This window comes from Chelonus insularis, unplaced genomic scaffold (genome assembly GCF_013357705.1).
Source record: "Chelonus insularis isolate UGA/USDA-ARS -01 unplaced genomic scaffold, ASM1335770v1 contig_144_pilon, whole genome shotgun sequence".
NCBI classification, from domain to species: Eukaryota; Metazoa; Arthropoda; class Insecta; order Hymenoptera; family Braconidae; genus Chelonus; species Chelonus insularis.
Genome location: NW_023276385.1, coordinates 501666 through 524831, shown reverse-complemented (window position 1 = coordinate 524831; position 23166 = coordinate 501666). Strand labels below are relative to the sequence as shown.

Sequence of the window (23166 nt, the reverse complement as noted above, 5' to 3'; positions counted from 1 at the left end):
TTTTCTGGCAACAATTGTCTTTATTTTTATTTGCCTAATTAGTAAAGATTACTAAAAACTTTTTCTTCTTTACAATTTATTATACAGTTTGTCATAAAGTTTATTCGAAAATCTGTATTATTTATCAATTCATATAAATAAAATATATTGAGCGAAAAATTGAAAAACAACTGCCATGATATAAAATGAAATCTCAAAAAGAAAACAATTTGTTTATTATGAATTTTGGAGCAACAATAAAATCCTCTGATGAAACTTCAAAACCAGATAAATTTTTTTCACACCTATCTCATCATATGTCTTGACAATAATTCTTATTTCAGAAAGTGAAATAAAAAATACCAATGACTATAGTTTCCAGATCTCCTGCATGGTTGATCGAGTTAACCAAGCTCCTGCCAAACCTTGGTTGCACAAATTTATCCTTGTCTTTCTTTTGAGACTCGAAAAGTAGCCAAGAGTAAAAGGAAAGATCTCATACCAGATGCTGTGGGCACGGCAGGTCGCCAGGCACTCCAGGAGTGAAGACATTCGAATAATTGGCTCTCTGCGGTTCCGACTGCGTCAGAATGTTCAAGATCATCGGCCAAGTTCAACGGTGACTGCAATACTCCTGTCTCTCTTCATTCAGTTAATTGCTCTGCGTAATTAGCATCCGGCGTCGCCACTTTGTCTCCTGCTGTCTCTACCAAGCTCTTCCTTTTCCTTTCTCTCCCTCGCTCGACTATTCTCACTTTAATTGTCCTCGTTTCTTTGATTTTAACGGGCTTTACGCCTCGTGAATTACGCCTTCGCACTTTAATGTTCATCAGGAGTAAATAAAATATATTTCGCCAGAGCTTTCATGCCAATTTAGCTAAAGGTTAATTTCGGTTTTGATGGAAGAGGGTAGTCATTGTGGACAATTGTCAGCTTTTTTTTGTTCGAGTTTTTGAGTGAAGAGTAGAATCTTTTTTATTTAACCAAATGATATTAAATGAATTTTATGATCAGTTCTTCAAGTTAAAAATTAATAATAATAATAATAAAATTATATTTTTTAAAATTAGAACAAATGTGTTTTGATGTTAAAAAAAAGACAATATTTTTAGAAAATTTATATGTAATTTCAAAAAGATTTTGAAAGAAAAAACTGATTTACAGTACTAATTTCAGCAATTAATTATCAAAAACTTTTTTAATCTTCTCGACTTGTTATCTCCACCGTAAAGAGCCTATTTCTTGTGATTTTTTTTCTTAACCTCATCACGAAAGCTTTCAAGCTCCACGTCCAGCAAATATTCCTGAAAGTAAAGCGATAAAAAAGCCAACCTCCATCACGTTCTTTATCATTTGAAGAACAATGCATATCTGGTTGGTCAGTGCCGTCAGTCGCGTCCTGGTTGTCGAAGGTATCCGTGGAAGAAGTAACGAGCACACAAGAGGCGGGTGAGTGCATACAGCAGTATCGGCACATCGAGAAAAGGATATAATGTAAAAGAGTAAAGAGACGAAAGAGAGAGGAAAAATGAGCAGAGACCTCGATGGGGTGTTTGCCTTGTGCAATCGATCTTGCTATATAGAGAGGAACGCCAAAGGGAGAAAAATAAAACCTTGTCGTGCCCTCACGAACTGCTGAGAGGGTGACGAAGCCACTGGGAATGAGAAAAATAGACCATACAGAAGTAGACAGGAAGAAGTATATAGGGAGTGAAAAAGTGGTAAATGCTTCTTTGATTACTAAACCATATTTATTTTTATCTCTTTTATTTTATTTATTCCCACGGAATTTTTTTACTCATTAACTCGTGCACGTTTAAAAACTTGTATATTTCATGTAAAGAATGAAATATCAATAGCTATAAAAAATTCACCGAGAAGATTAATTATCATGGTGTAATAAAATAATAATAAAATACTCTTCGAAACGATAATGAAACGTGTCGAGCAAATGCCATTATTCTTCTTGTCTTTTTGTAGAACCAAATTCGATTGCACCTCACGCATATTGTAACCTCTCCGGACGTTCTTTACTGCTGGCATCCACTTCATTACTTATAGCTACTGACGCCGTTTCTCACCACAAGAGGGTCAATCGAACCAGAGATGATAATAGCAGCATACGAATACTTGGATACTGTTCAATAAAATGTCACGGCATGACTTAAAAACGAGTTTCAACTAACTCACCATTATTTAAAGCTTCAATACACATTCTAAACAAATTCGTATCATATGCCTAAGTATATTATACCTACATACTTATGTCGTAAGAGTTATCTCGATGGCAGACCATTTTTATACCTCTTCATTCTTCTCTTTACTTCTTCTTCTTCTTCTTCTTCATTTCTTTACTTGGTTCTTCATTACCAAGATACATACGAGGGACTGATTTCATCCTCTTCCATTCCACCTCTTGTCACGGCTGTTTTACGCTCCGTACATTTTGGCCCTTACTATATACACCACTCACATGCGTTTTATTGCCCGAGAATTCTTCTCTTCTTTGCTCCTCTTTTTATGCATCATCTTCTTCTCCTTCTTACACTCTTTCCGTAACCCTCTTCTGACTCATTATTTTCTTCTCTTTGACACTTGACACTAAGGCCAGCCAATGGCACTGCAAAATCCCCAGCGATCACTGGCATTTCGCTCACTGTAAGGATCTCTATTTTATCTAGTATAATGAGGAAACTGTACACGAGTCTGCCAGCTTGTAGACGACCGAACGGAAGCAGATCTAAAGGCTTCTCATGTCCGGTTAATAAAAAAACTACCGGATAAAACGACGACACGTGTAAAGAAAATATACTGAAATTATTGACCTCGATAAATGATTATTATTTATGATTCGGTTGGTTATTTTTTTTAAGGCGTTTTTTAAATATAATTAATAGTGAGAAAATTTTTTTTTATTACTATGAAATAGTAAGATTTTATGGGAAAGAAATAATTATTTGTGTATAATTAAAGTGTTGGAATAATTCATTAATCTTTTGGAATGAGAAAAAAATATTTTTTAATTTTTTAGGACGTTATTTACATATTTGAGAGTTTAAATAGCATATCATTTTTTGATATCATTAATCATCTAATTCTCTCATTAAAATAAAATAAATTACTAGGTTTCATCCAAAAACTTTATAAGTACATTCTTTAGTCTACGTAAAAAAAATTATTTCTAATCGCTATATAGAAATCTCCTCTAGTGTTAGTAATTTATTGTTTAAAAGTGGAGGTGTTTACATCCAAAACTACAATAATTAGGTGGGCAGTAAAAGGTTTATTTAATAAATACTAAATAACAGAAATAAAAAACATTTTCTTATAAACCAACAGTAGTTTCTTTTTTAACGATCATAATTTTTGTTAGTTACCAAATGGGAAGTATTGTAATGTATCCGATTTTGCGAATTCTGAATTTGGACTCATCTCCACATTTCAAAATTCGTTGAGTCGAATACAAAAGTTTTTAAGGGGACGTCTGTGCATATGTATGAGCATTCAGGACTATTTTTTGTCTCGATTATCTTGAGAACGAAAAATGACATCGATGTGGAACCAATTGCATTTGATGCATCATTATACAAAAAATGGTTAACTAACTTAATTTTGCAATTTAAGTAAAACTTTCACGCTTCTATCTCCTAATAATAATTATAATAATTATGATAATAATAGTAATGTATTCTAAAAACAAAAAAGATCTTTTCATCCTTATCACTAAAAAGTTAGTCGTGTGGACCTTTCGAGGTGCACGCAGACCACTAAAGAGTACTGATATTTTTTTTTATTAATTAAATAAATTTTTTTTCTTTCAGTAATTGATTTGGTGAGGATTTATGGGAACAATAAAGTTCGCCCTTATATTCCAATAAGTGTACTTATAATGCCAAGAGTTGACAACAACAAGATTGAGTGGAAAAAAATGATGGAAATAATGATGAAGTCTTCAACAACTCATTCAAATGAGATGTAAAATGGGGAAAAAATATTCAAACTTCAATTTGGAGGGAAAATTGTTTTTTTAATTCAATTTTCTTTAAATTTAAATCATTACTTACTTCAATTTCGAAGTTTATATTGAACTATGTTAAGAATAATTAATTAAAAAAATAACTTCAATAGAATGAATGAGATCAATCTTTAAATTAAAGTACACGTAGAGAAATATATAGTAAAAATTACCATAAATTTGATGGTAATTTGGTGACATTGCTGTGTGACGGTAAAAATTACTATGCAGTTTAGTAATTTTTACAATGTGTATAGTAATTTTTACCATCACATTGCAGTGTCATCAAATTTATGGTAATTTTTACTATACATTTCTTTGCGTGTATCATTTTAGTTTAGACGAATAGTTATTTTATTGACAAAAAATGAATAAAAATTTATGGAATATTTTTTAGTCTTCTCCAATATTATTATTCACAACGAACATAAATTTGACTGAATATTAGCAATTTTTATAACTACAACAAAATTTTACTTAGAGTAAGCCCGAGTCATATTGCAGATGCAAAAAACAAGTTTTATTCCTCTGTACGAGTTATATTGACTTACCGATATATTTATCACTCATTCACTTCCCCTTTTTTCCTTTGTCATATATTCTATGCAATTTTTTAAAATAAAAACCATGCAGTTATCGTTTATTCAAAGCTAGGCTCTTGAATAGTGAAATCCTTCTCAACCTCGCGTGGTATTCTTTGAACGTTCCATCCGACCATGTATTTATTTACCTCTTTTCTTATTTCTTTTTCTCTTTTATTTCTCTTTCATATACTCTACGATTTTGCCGCAACACTACACACTGTCCCCATTGCACGCCGATATCAAGTGACTATATGTTCTGTATATTTATATCGATGCGCTCCTACCTCTATATTGCAGGAAGACCATTCGCAAAGGCTTTAGAACACTTTCTTAGTGGTCTCTAACTGTCAATGTACATACCTTCCCTCCGTAACAATTCACTGTTTTTACCATAACGATTCTCATGTGGGGTTTATGGTGCGAGGGATTACTGCGTTTTTAACTAAAAAATTGACGATAATGTTTTTAAATCCTTAAGCAAATATTCCAGTAAAAAAAACAATAATTTATTCTTAAAAATTGTTAGGAAAGTTATTTGATTCGTGATTTAAATTCCACTTTAGCATTTTTGGAGCAACAATTATTTTTAGAGGAAACTAAAAATGACTTGACACATAGAAAGCAACAAAAATTTTCTTCATGATTGGAATATTTTCTGCTTGAATTCCAAAACAATGTAAAGTATTCCGATAAAGATCATTAGATTTATCATCTGATATTTATACATGGAACAATATAAATTTTTCTGTAAAGGAATTGCTTTCAATAATTATTTTAAAACAGAAAATTTTTGAAAAATTTTAATCAATTAATTTACAATTAATTGTTCAAGTTGATATTAAATAGTTACTATAACTCTTTGATGGTCTGTTAGCATTAATACTCAACCTGATATTCAACTCAACATTTTGTCTCTTCAATATTAATTTATTAATTCCAAATGACTGGTTATGAATTCGATAAAGACTTTGATATATAATTAAAAACTCGATTGGGTAATGTATAGTATAATAACGTGATGTAACATATGAGATAGGACCATTTATTTGGAGAGTTGCGAGAAAACGAGCAAGAGTTCAAGTGGAGGAGCAGAGTACAGCGAGATAAATAGATGTAAGACAATGGATCGCTCTCTTCAAGGATGGTCTCTCTTCAAGGGTCGGGATAAGAACACAAGACGTGTAGTGAGACTGGGTTTCGAGTTCACGTCGCTGAAATTTGCATTTAGTCCCTCCCCTTCTCCCAGACGTCGATAAATCACTTTGGATCGTTGAGACTGAGACGAAGAATTCGTGCCAACGTCTTTATTCTTATTTCTCTCATTGCTGCTGTAAAATATCATCTTTCTAAAAATTATCCAACGTTACTCACTGTCCTCAAATCACTCCAAGACGCTCCTCAAAAATCGAACGAGACGGTAAAGTTTATAAAATATTGTAAATAAACTATAGAGTAGTTTATTCACTGAGAATGATGGTATGGTGAATATATGTCAAACGGAAAAACGATAAAATGTCTTTTATTTATTTCAGGAACGATCAAAATTATTTTTAGAGAGCTATGTGCACACAGGCAAGAGTGTTTAAGATAGTTACTATTGCAAAAACACGTGGGCTTGTCTTCAACAATTTGCTCAGACAAGTCGTCTCCGGTCGCTGCCATCATTTGAACCACATCCATAAAGAAAAAAGAAAATTAGATGAAGACAAACAGTGAAAGTCGTCTTTGTGGCTACATATGATGGTATGTATTATATACACACAAAGATAACAATCACGACAACGAAAACGACGAAAATTCAACGTGTAAATTCCACCAGTCACCTCTCTTTGGTTAGAATCGAAAGTTCGAGGACCTGCACGTACGATAAACCGTTGTGATATATATGCGTTTGTTGTTGATGGAACAGAATTATTTCTGTGGATTATATTCAGTTGAAATGTGATTGAAAGAGCACTCTTCATCGATCTAACGACGTCAAAAAAATATGTGCTGAGCTGTGAAGGTGTTTTTAAATTGGATTTATCAATGCTCGAGTTCAAAACCATTTTTTATCCCATTAATTTTATATAAATCCTATAATAGAATAGCCATTATGCTCAATTTAAATAATTTTTTCAAGACTAACTACAGGAAATTGTCGTAGGAGGACACTAATAAAATAAATAATTGTTATTAGACTACCTATTATACAAGTATAGTAGGTTTTGGGGACAGACATTTGAGTTAACTGTGATTCTTTTTATTCTGTTTATAACTACAAATCTAATATACCATTGATAAATGTTGGTGTGATATATAAGAATATAAAATGTGTCTTCACGTTGATGATTCCCAATGCTTATAGGCTTTAAGCCAGGAGACAGTAAGAGCCATATTATATTAGATGATATCTGGACTGGATGGGAATTTTTAGTAACTGTACTCGGTGAGGTTGAAATTTCAACGTTTCTTTTAAATAATATCTATTCATAGAGCAATACTTCAGCGCTCAAAAAATATAAACTTTGATCTCTTTAATGGGCAACAGATAATAAACCTTTGACTCTGTAATCATCAACAGGCAATAAATACTAATTAATACTCATTAATAGACGACAAAAAACTTTTGAATAAAATTTCAGAATAATCAGTATTCAAAAACATTCAGATAATATGGCTTTAATTTTTTCGTACAACACATTTCAATTTAGAAAATTTGAATATAAATCATTCCATATGCCAATGCAGAATATTCAATTAATGTTCTTTATAATGTTGAGAGTTTAATTCCGAAACTTTGAATATACAGAGTAAACCCAAATTAATTAATCCCAATGTTTATATTTGACTCATGTGCCAACATATTACATAATGTAATTGAACTTCATCAAGCTTACATATTTACCATAAACAATATGGCGTATATCTGGAAGTGTGTTAGCATATCCAGTTTGCCTTGCCAGTCTCTCTTAGCACACTTCTATGCTACACCACCTCACGTCGTTGTTTGTTCGGCATGTGATAATGATGGAGTTCGTGTGAATATGAGCCACAAGCCAGTTCGTCGCTGGTTTCATCGTTTATGTTCCAGTAGTAATGTCACACGTGCATTGTTTACGAAACATCCAGGCGACAATGAATGTATTCTGGATGAAAGGAACTAAGTTTAAATGAATGAAGGAGTGATGTTTGTTTTGAGTACAGGTACTGCACCATGTCTTTGTTTCTGGTTATTGAGGTACGCGCCACCGACGATGAAGCTGCTATATATATAATATAATTTCAACCAAGGTTCAAGTTCTCTCGCTCTAGTTCCTCTTTCCGGTTATTTTTCACACGAAAGGTGTCGACATACGTGTTATTCATGTGAGTAGATTTTAATTTTAATATAAACCTGCTGGAATAAAATTTTTTAAGCTAAGGAAAAGAATAAATGTTTTTTTTTTTTAATTCAATTTTATTCACTGTTTTAAAAATTTAGAGACTAAAATTGGTTATTGTTCCAGAATGTATTCAGAGTCAAATGATGAAATAATAATTGAATAGACGTATCAGTATAGAGCAGTATACTAATTGATTAATAAATGATTATAATCAAACAAGCAATTAGTTAGGATGGGTCAAGAATAATTATTCTTCAGTTATTATTTGACTTCAACTGTCTATTTGTTGATGATAAGTCAAGAAAGATAAGTACTGTTTGAACATAAAGAAAAATATACATAAAAAAATGACCTAAATTAATAAACTGGAAAATGATCAGTACCGGATATAAAACTTCTTTTTGAGATTTTTATTAGGATAAAGAAAACTTTCACTTGATACTGGAGATATAAGTACCTATATGATGATACGCCTTAAGGGTTTTTGAAGTTTAGCTTTCATATTATCGTCGTATTCATGTAACTTATATCTTATCGCAATCTCCAGGATATTATGATAAGAGCCACTAAAACCTAAGGAATTATTTTTCAACTGATTAAGACATTAGCAAGTCTCAAGGATCTTATTCTTACAAACCTTGGAGGGTAATCAGTAGTTCGATAAGAAACACTGGGCAGTAGTATCTTGTTTATGTGGTTCTTTATGAATACCATGTAAGAGACTCGAGAAAAGATACAAGAAAAAAAGGAAAAAATATGTAAAATGACTCATAAGCTTTAAACTTGGTTTGATAACTTAAATTCCTGCTGCTGTGATGCTATGTCGTTATAATGCTCACCCTTTTCGCCAGGATATAAAGAGATGGAAGCTGAGGTGATGACTCTCGATGACGTGCCTACATGACTTCCTCATTCTTTGCTCCATAGGGTGTCGTTGATGTGGAGAAATTTTTAAGTAGGCTGGTTTATGGTGTCTTTAAAGTGTTGAAAATGATAACAAGTGAACTTGATCAATCTCATTTTTCTAAGTAATTATTTAATAGTTGTATGCAGAAAATGGGCTCATAAATGGTTGTCTAGATATAATTTTCAGATTTTTTTTATTCATTTAGTTGATTAAAAGAAAAATTATTTTCAATTATTTTTGGTAAATAAATAATTTTGTTACTTCCAAATAACATTTATCCAAATTAAACTGATATTTATGTTTTTCAGATATCTTAATTTCAAGAATGATAAAGCAAGTATCTGTATTGGATCCTACCTGTAATATCATTAAACACATTTCTAGACAATTGAGCTGGAGTAGGGTAGGGTGAGGAAATTTTTTCAAGTATAAGAAAAGGTGGATAAATTAAGCGGAAAGACGTGTGATGTGACAGTTGCTTGGTAAATTACCAGATTGTACGCTAAAGAATTCGGACGCAAAGAGGCAATTCCATGGTTGGACGACGCTATACGGCGTATCGGTAGGTCGCATCTCCATGACAAATACTGGCAGGACCTCGCGCGGGCGCAGATACTATCAGCTTCAACGCGGCAGATAAATGGGCCCGCGTATAATGCCTCTCTCCAACCTACTCTTTTACTCTACACGTGTTGTATAGACCGCCGCGTGATCCACACTCGCCACTGATCACCGTTCAAGAGAGTAGTGTCACGTCCCATCGACAACTTCCACCGAGAACCACACTATACGTATATATGTATGTCTGTCTGTCTGCTCTAACGAGTGACGAGCTTTCTAGAGAAACAAAATCAATCTTGTTGTTCTTTATGTTGGCATTATAATAGAAAGAAAAGATGGTATTTTTATTTTATGTACAATTTATTATTTCACTCTTAACTAATTTACATTTTTCTTTCTCTTATTTGGATTTGTTCATTTAATCATTTTTATACTTAATAAAATCATCTTCTCTGGCGCGTGTCAACTATAATATAGCCAATGTTTATTTCTCTCATATTATTCTTTCGTGCAGCTTGGTGGTCCGTAGAAGTTTCCCCAAGTGTGATGAGGAAGACCGCAAGGTTATTATATTGCTCACGAAGCAGGTGGACGAACGAGCTCGCGTTATGTGAGGCTTGGCTTTTTTCGAGCCTCGTAAATCTCATTCTTACGACGTTGAGAAAAGAACACACGTGGATGGATGACCTTTTTGAGAATACAAACTCTTGTGTAACCAAAATTATTTCTTATTCATGCCACATAATTTTGTTATTTTTTTATTCTTCTTTGATATGTTTTCTTAATAAAAAATTATTAGCTCATAAATTTTACTAATTTAAATGTTTTTGCGATTAGTAATCACTGAAATCACTGCTGTCGTCACTAAATCGAGGCTCCCGAATTTTGTAATTTATGTGGGGAGGTTGCGAATTGATTAAAACAAATTTGCCACGTGCTGTTCTGACTATTCTCTTCATTTTTATACCAAGATTGAGTACCTGTATCACTGCATTCAAAGCTCGGTCCTCACTGTATCTCTTACATTTCATAACATAACGTACAATTTCACGCAAACTAGCCCCATCATCAGGATGCGGTTCTTGGGGTAGTGAAGGTTCGAGTTTAGGTCCTGCAGGTATTGCCATGATAAACCACAAAACAAATAAAATTTAACGAAAATTTTCCAAGGGTAACCGTTACAAAGTGAAAAAAAATATTTTTTTGTTTTTTTCATGATCGTGATTAACTTCAAGCGGAAACGAGACGAATCAGAGGTGGCTCCCTTTTCGTTAGCAGAATATAGGCTCAACTAATTGGATTATGCGGTTGGCCCGCAGGAATGTCAACGAGATAAAAACGAACGGATCATTGAGCAGGATATATACCAGTACATACAGAGGGAAAAATGAGCCAAGTCTTCTCAAAAGAAGACGAAAAGTATTACAAAAGAAAGAGACATGTAGTCTTTATGGATCATATATTAATCTTATAATTGAGATATGGCTTTCAGTAAGTATTATATACTGCACGCAAACAGCAAGAAGTCAATGTATATCTAAGAAGTGGAGTTGCAGTTTTAGAGTAAGCTTGGCACACCCGCATATATATAAAAAGTGAAGATCAGCATTGAGGAGAAAAGAACGCGGGTGGTTAAAGAACGCCGACTGTGAGCCCTGACAATTGGACAGTCAAACCATGCTTGCAGCATTCTGGTCTGATGGCCGTCACGCAGAAACATGTATTGACTGGCATCGTACAAGGTAGAAGTTGGAGAGCGATGTTGAGTAGACGATAATTAGTGAGCCATCGGGAGCGCCGATGTCGGCTGTCGTTTAAGTTATGGTTCGATCCTGCAGCACTGGTAAGGGCAGTTATACTCATCATATAACATGCTCATCGCTTTCTTATAGGGTCACGTAAAGACATCCAGACAGCTGTTCCAATGATACTCAAAGCTATGAATTTTTTATTTTATCATGAATCAATTTATACTAATTACCGTCTGTAAGTTTTACCTATACTGTCTGTACATGTTTTTAATATATCATTATTTATGGCTTAAACATTATATTTCCAAGTATAATCTATCTCTATATTTAGAATGATGATTAAAAAAAAATTGAAGACTATTTTGGTGAAGCTCAACTGATGAAAAACATTAAAAATACATCTCCTGGAAATGATTACGAAGAAAAATTTAATTTTTTATGGAGCAGTGAACAGTGGTCACGGAAAAAATAAGGAAGTTATTTGTTGACTGAAAAAACAAGTTTAAGATATTACAAGCCTCATTAAAATTGGATCATTTTTTATAAAAATAACACCAGTTGACTACTATTTAAAAACTTCTAAGAAGATAAATAAAGATGTATTCTGTCTTGATAAAAGTCATTAATCTGATGTGAAAAATCCCATGATGTAATAGGCTCATCGATTTTCTTTAGGATCATGTGAAAAGATTCAGACAGCTGTTTCAATGATACTCGATGGAATAAATTTTTATTATTTGACCGTGAATCGATTTATACTAATTACAGTCGGTAAGTTTTATCTATAGTATCTATATACGATGCCAATATATAATTAAGTGTATTTAAAAATTTTATTTTTTTTTTTCAGACCACTTTAATGTCTGTATTAAAAAGATAGAGAAGAGAAAAAAAAACGAAAACTTGACGAGTTTTCCGGCTATAAATTTTATTATCTTTTCGCCAGTGGTGATTGCAGCGAACTGACAAGTTTCAAGTAGTTCCGTTTGGAGATCACAAACAAGGGACAAGTCAGTTGGAACATGACGACAAAAGGAGGCGACAACGTCACGCAGTAGAGCGACGATGAGTTTTTTGTCTGTCGGTGTTGGATGGTAAGATGAAAGAAGAGAAAGAGTGAGAAAGAAGGCAGGTGATTCCAGTGCGGCCTAATTGAAGGGGACTCAGTAAGCTTCAGTAACGTATAATTATCGGGTAGAACAAGCACGAGAATGTGGCGTCTTCAGCGAGAATAAAGACATTATTCCACTCGTTTCTTATACTCCACACTTATCCTCTTTGTTGCTTACTCTAGCCTATTCCTCTCTATCCACTACCTACTTAGTTCTACTATAATATACACTTCAATGCCGGAAGTTGACTGCCATCTTTCCCACTCTTTTCCCTACTCTGATACTTGTAGATTGATCTCAGCCGTCGATCAAAATACCTCTTGAATTAACCCATTACTATATGAGTTTGTGTAAGTGCGGCGTCTTAATCTTTGATAAATTATATGCCACTTTATTTTTTATCTAATGAACAATCTTTTTATATTTAATATAATGAATTAATGGCTTACTCTATAATGAATTATCCGTAAATTATTAATTAACTAAATTTCTTTTTTTCCATTTCAGTGATTCTTTTTCAATTATCCGGCTGCTGTATTCCCAAGAATGTTCAACATAAAACAACTCCATCCATAAAATATTTTGATAAATTATTTATAGCTGATCATTTATATTCAAATAATAGATATTACATTTTGATGTGGTCAAAAAAAAAAAACAATACAACGAAAAGTTAAAAAGGAAACTAGTCTGGTTTGAATATATTTCAAGTCAATTATAAATGATCTAAATCCGGCTCTTACTTGAAGCGTTGAAGAGTCAGTGAAAAATTTATTCAGAGTATTTCATGCATAAAAATTAGCATAACAGTGGCTATTAAATTTGTTATCGAAATTTTTCAATTTCTTCAGGATTTTTTGCTAACATCACTACAATTTTTAACATCAGTAACCAGACTGATTTTATATGTCGGCAAAATAGCAGAATTATAGCGTGCATCACATAGACTTAGTCATGGCTTGGTGTAGAGTGAACATTATAACTCCAAAGAAAAGGAAGATCGCAAATACTAGCTAGAATGCAGCTATACAAAAGCTTAGACTTAACGATTTTATAGATGGCCATAAGTACTAGGTTTGCTTGCTGCCGCGATTAATACTTTTCCTGTAGCTACAAGAAAAAACACAAACTAGAAAGAAATCATCAGTAAGAAAAGAGAATCTTCTTAAGAAATAAGAAATAACCAACACTGAATATATATATATATATATATATCTATAAATAAAGATGAAAAATATTCCAACAATAAAAGAAAATTAGCTTAAAATTGTTTCTTATTTATTATTTTTCTTAATACAAGTGTTTTACACAAATAAGCCATTTTCTTTTGTATTATTTCAGAAAGACATGCCGGTATACTTATGCAGTCTAGAGGCTCAACCTCTCAATTAGAGTATATAAGAAAAAAAATTCACGTCAATTAAGCCTAAAGAATACATTCATCGTAATTTTTAACTTCACGAAGATGAATTTTCGTTTTCATGTCTTTGAGCTCAGAGACTACATTTTAAGGTAAAATAAGTAGTAATATGCTTTCGGTATTTCGTACAAATGTAAGGGCATATGTATAAGGTATATATAAACGTGGGAATGGCCTCTCACTTGTTCGATTTTCATCCGGAATAATCGTGAATGAAAAAGAGAGAAGAGAGCAAGATAAGAAGTGAGAGATGAAGGAGTGAAGTGGCCACGTCTTCGGCATCTCGAAGGCTCGTCACGCGACGAAAACGAGGATCTTTGGGCCAATTAAGCCGTCACCACAGCTAATTGCTCCGACGCGAGGCGAATTAGACGTTCCACGTATAACTCCGTTACAGTTGAATTATATACTCTTTATTTCACTATTACACTTGGATTTTTTGTTCTTGTTTTTTTATTGCTGTCATGATGACCAAACGATAGTCATATTATCACATATGATATATGCTATTTAATTTTCCACTCATAATCCGGAAAATAAAATGATTATTATAGGGTGCGTTGATAAAATAATTGAAGATTAAATAACATATAGCAAAACATTTCCGCATGTCTCGAGTATTAAACAAAATTTATGTTTACTCGTATCGTTACATACGTAAATAGCATTCGATACACCTCTTGAAAGCTAACGGCGACGAGTCGTAGAATACATATGCTTGCACTATCACGGAGACTTTCTCTCTTCTCTCCACAGTAAGATCTTGTGGTCATATATCACCGTTGTCGTTATTAGCCCTCGGCTAGTGGAGCCGTCACGAGTGGTGATCGGTGGCGAGACACAAGAGTCATTATACGGGATCAACGAGTTTACACGGGCAAGCACTACGAGGCGGAAGATATAGGTGTATGCAAGAGGAAAATACAGGAAAAAATTTACGTCAAGTAGATAGCAAGTGCGGATGGTGGTCAATGGACGTATATTTGCGTGGAAGAATTAGGCACTAAATTAAAGAAAGTATATGTATATACAGTTCCAACTAAAAGTGGAAAAAATTTCTTCTTTTTTTTATTTAATTTTTTACAAACATATTTATAATGTTTTTATAATCAAAGTTAAGAAATTCTAAAGATGATTTTTTGCTTAATTTAGTTTGAAAGTAATTAATTATTATATTCTCTTCTTTGCGTCATTCAATATACCTTTTTATAAATTATTAATTCTCAAATAATTAATTTTTTTTCATATCAATTTAATTTTTTTATATTACCATAATGGAAAAAATTGTAAATTCTCAATTTTTTGCTTATAATTTACATTTTTTAATATTTTTTACAAGCAATAAAAGATTTAATGATGCATTTTAAAATGATACGTAGTTTAGTTACAAATAACTTTAGGATGAAGCTTTATATACATTCTGCAACATCAAAGGTTTAATTTTCGCATTTGCGTGCAACAGTTCATGTATATAATTTAAGAAGTTTCTTCAACACATGTCACTACAGAGTATTATAATTATTTATTCTCTTTGGCCAAAATAACGTCTTCATCATCTCTGAGAGATTTTTAGTGTAAAATACCATGATCATCTGAAATTTGTGCATACACATGGAACAACAAAGGAAAACTACTCAGTAGGGCTAGCAGTTGGAGAATTCTCGGCATGCAAGTGAATTTCTTGCATAGCTGACGAAAAAAAAACGGTGGCTCGTCGATCAAGGCTGGTGGTAGAATAAGAGGAGGCAAGAATAAAGCAAAGAGGCGCGACTGCATGAGGCGTAGCCACAGCAGACTCGCGGGAAAGCCGCAAGAAATGGAGAGAAGGAGGCCACCCTGCTCAGAGATTACCATAAACACTCTTCGTGCTAGTTCTACCACGGTATATATCCCCACGCTCACATACTTATCTCTTTTCTCCTGATATTATGTATACGTTAGTCTTCACATATAAGAACACTTAAAAATATTATAGATATACTGGATAATTTTTGTCAATTATGTGTTGAAGAACTATGTTGATTTTACAGGTTGTCATTGGAAAATATACCATTCAATTGGTAGTAAATAACGAGAGTGTCGTTCATTTGGAGCAGGAAACCTGATCAGATCTAGTGGGAATCAAAAGCTTGGCGCAAACGAGGCAGATAAACAATTGCGAAGACAGTATAGAATGCGAGGAAATCGTAGATTCTGCATCACCATTACCATATCAACGTGGCAGTTACCATTATTTCCCATATCGGAGTCGAATCTTGCTAAGGTTCTCTATACCAGAATAATCCTATTGCAAACAACAGTCCTCTGCTCCCAATTGCACAATATGCGCAGCCTTTCTATCCTAGAAAATATCCAATGCTAAAGAAATGTTTGAGAATGCAATCACATTTATTTCAAAACAACTCCGACACTTGATAGTGTCTCATTCAATTGTTCTTTTTAAGCTACTATTATGTAGATGAATAAAAAATGATAATTTATGTTCATCAGATCCTGGAATTAAATAGCAATAGACCAAAAGATATTGGTAATGTATATTTTAAGATGCTATAAATTACTACTGGTGTTTAAAGCACAACCTACAAATTACCATAACCCAGTAGAAGAACCTGACTACTGAAACAGCATCTGTAGAAGTTCAAGAGAGCTTTTATCGATTATACGGTCGATACCATTCTGAACACCTACTTCGATTCTTTGCAACTGCTTCACTTCTACCGTGCCCTCTGTTCTCTTGGTTAAGTGGAGGTTATCGCAAGATCCCCGGTCGAACAACGAGCCGATCCTTTGTCGTCTTATCGCACTACTGACGTAGAATATTCGGTATTAAGTATAAGATACACAATAAAATACCAACTTATTCTCATTACTTTTTCCTTGATATCTTCATTCACTTTTTTTCACGCGTTTCCATGAATGATTTATTAATTATTCTTGGCTAACTTACCATCGCTAAATATTCGTTCCAGTTATTGTTTAGTCTAGGCTGATAACTAATGGAGATTTATATCGATGAGAAGTGTTTTTATTCCAGAAACATTATCAAAAGAAAATATTCATATTTATATAGATAATAAGGAAGAAGATTGGATAGCGTTTAATCTTTTCTTTGAAAAATTGTTTAAACAACGATTAAACAATATTTATTTAATTAATAATAAACACTTGATTCCATTAATCAAAGTATTTTTTGATGAAAATAATCGTTTTCAAGATTGGAGCAGCTCTCATCAATCAATCATCCAAAATGAGTTTTGAAATTCATCCATTGTTGGAATAGATTTAGTTATTGGAGTTTGATTCATTATTAAAGTAAGTAAATAAGGTATTTGGAAAAGTTTTTAAGAAGTTATTGAAAAGATTAAACTTGGAAAGAAATAAAAAACATTTGACTTTATAGAAATCTTTTGAAAGTATTGATAACAGAAACATTTAACTAATCTTGAGCAAGTTAAGTGAATAAAATCTCAACTTAATATTTAATGAGAAGTGTCAAACATTGAAGCAGGTGATAATAAGACTGGTAATAGCATCGTTTCTTCTTACAGTATGTATTATAATTAATTGTTAGGCATTAAAGATAATTTTACAAGCGACAATAATACAGAGAATAAGCATGTAATTGAGTAGAAGATGAAAAGCCACCCTCCTTCTACATATTCGAGTAACTTACAACATCGCTATATTATTTAGCTATGCAGAAGAGAAAGCAAGAAGAAGCGAGGAAACTCGCACGGACTTACACATTTACATTCATAAGTCACGTAAATATGTATCTTACGCACTTATACACATAGATTATCCTAAGCGTACTTGCGCGTTCTTGCGACCAAACCCGTTGTTAGTCTTCTTCTCTCTATACATATATTCCTCGTCTCTCTCCCCTATCTTCTTCAAGTCTCGCGTATCTTTTGCAATTTTTGCAAGCGAGTTCATCGAGCCCCGGACGAGTCTTTGCGCGGCTTCTCTTTTGCCTAGAAATTCTCCAGACAACTCAGCGTCCCGGCATTTCGCTTTAAATGGCTAATTTGCTTTTTTATCTGAAATTTCATATAGTTGGTGTGTGCCTTGCTGATGATAAAAGCATCTAGAAAATCTTGATATTAATGACAAAAATTATATGATTAATCAAGTTCCGAGTGAGAGCTTTCGTCATATCATATTTTAACTGGCATTTTTGTAGATTCTTCACCAACACTTTCATTCTTCACTCAATCTTGAAGAGCAAATATTATTCAATTTAATTGAACTACCAGAAATCTAATATAAACTGTGCTTCAAAATTACACCATCTGTGCATGGTAACATCATGACTATTTAATATAACCGTCTGAATAATTTAAGTAACAATGTTAGCATTGACTTTATTATTGAATTTTGTCGTTTAACTTTGAGTTTATTATTAAATTTTAGCTTTACGACAACTTTAACACTAAATTTTACAATTAATTAAAATGACTGTAAAAATATTAGCAAGTCTTTAATTTTGTTCATTAAAAAAATAATTTAATAAGATATTTAAGATGATGATGATTTGTTTTTTAAATAGTTTAGAATAAAATTATTATTCTAATGTTATGATTATCATTTTTCAAAGAGAAGATTGACATTCGGCCTTAATCTTGATGATTACCATGTGCTATATATTGAAATAAACATTGCTGGAGTAAAATCGATAGTGAGAATCGATTTCTTATCCTCACACAAGGTACCATGTTGGCCCTCAAGGCTAGAGAGTCTCACGGGTGGCCGACAATCTCCAGTAGAAGAGTGAGACGAGGACGGAGGTGTCCGGTCGTTCTCTGATCGTGGTCGATCAGGATATACACCGTGAACGGTATGCTGCTGCAGAAGAGAAGCCGAACAACCTACTTGGCAATGTCTTGTCCATTCGTTTTCTAACCAGACTACGTTTTGTTATTTTCTCCTACACTGTTATAATAGATTCAACACGATAACCACATCCCACATGATGACTGATTTTCGCAAGACTGAATATAAAAAATTTATTACTTCTTTATATTGATTGAAACTGATGCCGCGGAATAAATGTTGAAGTAAAAAGAAAAAAAATTGACAGAACGTTTTACAAAAAACTGTAGAAAAATGAGTAATGGAACAAGAATTGAAAAATAAAAAGAATCAAGATGGTTATATTGATTTATTTGAAGTGGAACAAGAAGAATAGAAAGATGAAGTTAAAGATTGGTTTGAAGGAAATCAACAAAAATGTAAAAATTCAGCAATATTTCAATTTATTGTAATCACCTAATGATTGCAATTTCAGTCTTCATTGAAATCTCAGTTAAGACGATAAATTGTCTACATAAAGCCTTGTATCAATATTGACTTTAATTATCTGGATGAGCTCTATTATTAAGATTGGATGCTTGCCGATCGATAACGCAACAATTAAAAGTGAATTAATTTAGAAGCTCTACATACACACTATGTGTACACAACACATACAAACAGGAAGCGTACCCTTGGGTAATCGAATCTGCTTGTAAACCCTTTTTTTTCTGGCCATTGAGAAGAAGAGAGGGAGACAAAGGTAGAAGGAGTGTAATTCACAACGGAAAACCGCTGGCTAGCGATCAGATCGCGCGCGAGGTGGGTGGAGAGAAAAAAAATCGAAAGGAAGACTGGAAAGGGATCGGGCGAAGGGTTTCATCGGTCTCCGGTAGCAAGCAGACATGGTATATAGTCCACTATACATAACAGCAAGCATGGTGATCTATATATATCTTGATTCTGATATCCTGTGCCTTTATATTCAATTTTTTTGATTTTCGATACAACGTATTTATATATATTGCAAACCACCACAGGAGGTCGTCGAGGCGCAAAGATGAATCCAGTAACGAAACGCCTCGAGCAATCCCTTGAGATCAACAATCTTACTATGGCAAATGAATCAATATTGTGGAATTACCCTGATAATGCTGATCGTAAATATAATAAAGACAGCTATATCTTTCTTCTGAATAGCTTAGGTCCAAAAAATATCAAGTTACTTTTGTATTAAGAACCTGATATGTTTTTGCATAAATTTTATCATGAAGCTTTGAATGATAGACCTATTTACTTTAATCGATGGATTTCCATTTTCGCTGGTTATATTTATTTACTCCAAAACGATTTTGGAGTCAATATTTGTCAACTAACTTTGTAATCGTTTTTTCTATAATACATAATTTAAATAAATTTGTTTTATCTAGTAGTACATATAATTAATTGAAAAGAGATAAATAATATATAATATTTGATGTTTTAAGGATATGAATAAATTGCAAAAATAAATCAATATTAAATATTCCATCAAATTCTCTTATTTTATTGTCGTGAAAATATAATTGAATTTTAAAGAGAAATTTAATACAATTTCTTCCAGAAAATCCTATATAATCTTACAACAGTTGTGAAAAAATCAAAGAATATCAAGGAAAGGGAAGGATGTAATCCTCACAATTCTGTAAGAAACCTCGTCTATTATGGTACGAAATAGGATTAATTATTTCAATAAGACTCTGTGATGAATACTTTAGGGATTATAAAAGTACTTTAATAAATGTGAAGAACTCAACCCCTCACCGTAATCCATTTTTAGTCCTCACCTAGTGGACCAGAGGTAAGATTATAACGCGAAAAAAGATTTTAAAATTTCCTCAACACACAAACTATCCCCACTATGCGCAGTATAATGATGCGCAGCTTACTGCGAGCTGATGGAAGAATTGTACCGGTATGCCAAGTCAGTGCGTGTGCGACCAGTGTGAAGGGAGGGTGTCGTTAGATGTAATATATTTGATGCAAACGCGATTTATAATGCCAGTTAAATTTTGCGAGAACAAAAATAAAAAGTAGTGAAAAAAAAGATTGTGCGTGTAGCTTCTCTTGACTTTATAAGTATCGTTGAATTTTTTATAACTTCAACACTTAATCAGAAAGTTAAAAAATTGTTAATTGTGATTATTGAGTCAAGTGCTTTTTTTTGTTGCAAACACATCATTGAGATGTCATAAGGTAAATAAAAAATAGTGAGTGCATAATGATTTTCATATTCATCATCAAAAAATGTGTGTACTTGAGTATTATTTAATAAAAAAAAAATGACATGTTATTGAAAGCGTCAATTGCGAGTAAATAATGCTGATTATTATAGCGGATCCTTTATGCTGTCAACGATGTTGGCGTCGTCGCAAAAATCAAGTAAACTGCATGTTTATTAGTGCAATATAGCAATGACAACAATCAGCCAACGTGTCGTGAGTGAAGAAAAGAATTTTACACATTCTTTTCTAAGAAGGGAAATAAAAAGTGAAATCTAAAGTGAGATATTACATGCAATTGCGTGTGACCTCACCGTTTTCACACGCGGATTCGTAGGAAGGTGCTGGGTTCGAGAATCATAACGGTCAACAGACGGATTAAAACCTCCCCTGACGCCAAGAAAATAGTATTATGAACGATCTAAGTGTAAGTATATCGACTTAAATTATTTAATAGTACGTAGAAAGATCAACTACCCACCAATTGACTTGGACAATTTTGCTCGCTATTATACGTTATGAAAAGGCACACAATTCCCAGAAGTTGTTGACTCGAACTTAACTACATCCTTGTGTGACTTTTAATATTAACTGAACTCTTACCAATTTCGCCATTTTTTAAGACAATAGTTTTCAAAAATTATTTTTATTTGTACAAAAGTTAAAAATTTAATTTTCTTTCGTGATTTCTACAATTGTTTTCATTTTCTACCAAATTTTTGGATTCATATCTGAAAAAAAAAAACTTGATTCAAATCATATTTCCAGTGAAAATTCATATTCCACCAATTCTTAGAATTGCTTTTATTCTTTTTTCAAATGTCATGTATTTTTCGGTAACTCATTCTCCAATGATCTTCAAAATAAATTGCTCAATGGGAATTCGAGGTCAATGATTTTGATTTTCTTCCTATTTTTATTAAATCAGACATATTATAGACAGTCTCTATTAGACTGGTGTAGGCGCATTAGTGATCAATATAGTAGTCCATAAATGTATGCAAGTCGGTGGTTGTAAGGTGTAGTTTGTGGTGCGTCTAGTGTTGGACAATGAGACTAAGATTGCATATTGTTGTTTATATTTACGCGTCGTGATATAAATCTTCGTTTAACGTGCATTCAGAACTCTTTATACCAGGATTGTCTATACTGTGTTCGTAAAGCTGTATGTAGTGCGTAAAGCATATCGTATGCTTCTTTAAAAGACTAATACCTAACAACTTGGATGTATTCAAGTGCAATTGGCTGGTGGAAAACGCCTGCGAATAGTGACGTAGTATCTGCATGTGTGCAACGACCATGCCACGCGGGCTTCGTCACGGATAACGCGCGGTCTTCATTAAACCTAACTTCTTTGCGTGCTTTGTGGTCATTAAGCTCTTGAAGACCGGTCTACAACTAATTTGTACTGTAAATGAGATCCCGGGCTGTGGCTGTGACTCTGCCACGAGGTATATACCTTTGTACACTTCAATTCTTATTCTTTTGTATTTTACGAGAGACTTCTCTGTTATCTTTTTGCTAAACTAGTGTGACCGTGGTTTAAATTTTTATTATTTGAGACTTATATGACTAATTTTCAGCTAAATATTGTCTTTACACATAATCTGGTCTTATTAATAATAATTTCATTAATATCCAAGTACATAATGAGAATTGGTGGGAAATGATTCCTCAGAGGAATTTTATTATCATGAAACTAATGTCTTTTACTTTCTTAAGAAGTATTTCCTGGTTTAATCCCTACTCAGGGAATTCTTCGATAAAGTTTGATGTGAAATCTGCACAAAATTATCGTGATGTCTATAATAAAGATGAGTAATAAAGAGATAAGTTGAAGCAATTACTGTTTTATAAATCATTACTATTTATTATGTTTATCAAGTTAATGTAAAATAATTTTTTTTTGATAAATATTTATTTAAAAATTTGTCCTTACTTTTATCATAAAAATATCTCCTTGTAGATGTAATGAATTCGATTGTAATTTTTTTGAACATTCCCTCTGTGTACATTACACTTACATAAAAAATATAGTTGAAAATGATTGTGTTCTCATATGTTGCTGAAGTGAATGACAATGAAAATAAAGAGCGGAAACAATAAATATAAAAAAAAGAATGAAAGACAAAAAATGGTAGGCCTTTGAACATTTCGACTCAGTAGCAAATATATAAGCCGTGTGTGACACAAATGCGCCTTGAATTCCGATACAAATCGAAACTGAAATGGTTTTTTTTTATTGAAGCTTGAAGCTCTTCTTCTATACTTTGCTTACTTCTCACCCTGATTTCAATTTTCGTCTTTCTACAATAATTCTTCAGCTTCGCGGCATTTTGGAATCGCACCAATAAAATAGCTGCCTGTTGACTTTACGAACGAAAGATAAATCTACGTCGCGATCTACTACGTTGAGCAGA

At 32.9% G+C, this 23166-nt stretch overlaps 1 protein-coding gene across 1 annotated transcript in view; it reads left to right on the top strand.

The window, feature by feature from the left end:
- The first annotated feature begins 20470 nt into the window (after positions 1–20470).
- LOC118075046 (uncharacterized) overlaps positions 20471–23166 on the top strand; it is a 36093-nt gene continuing 33397 nt past the window's right edge. Inside the window, exon 1 of the mRNA XM_035096644.1 lies at positions 20471–21173. Coding sequence (XP_034952535.1) covers positions 21159–21173 — 15 coding nt within the window. The 5' untranslated portion in view covers positions 20471–21158. The remainder of the gene's footprint in view (positions 21174–23166) is intronic.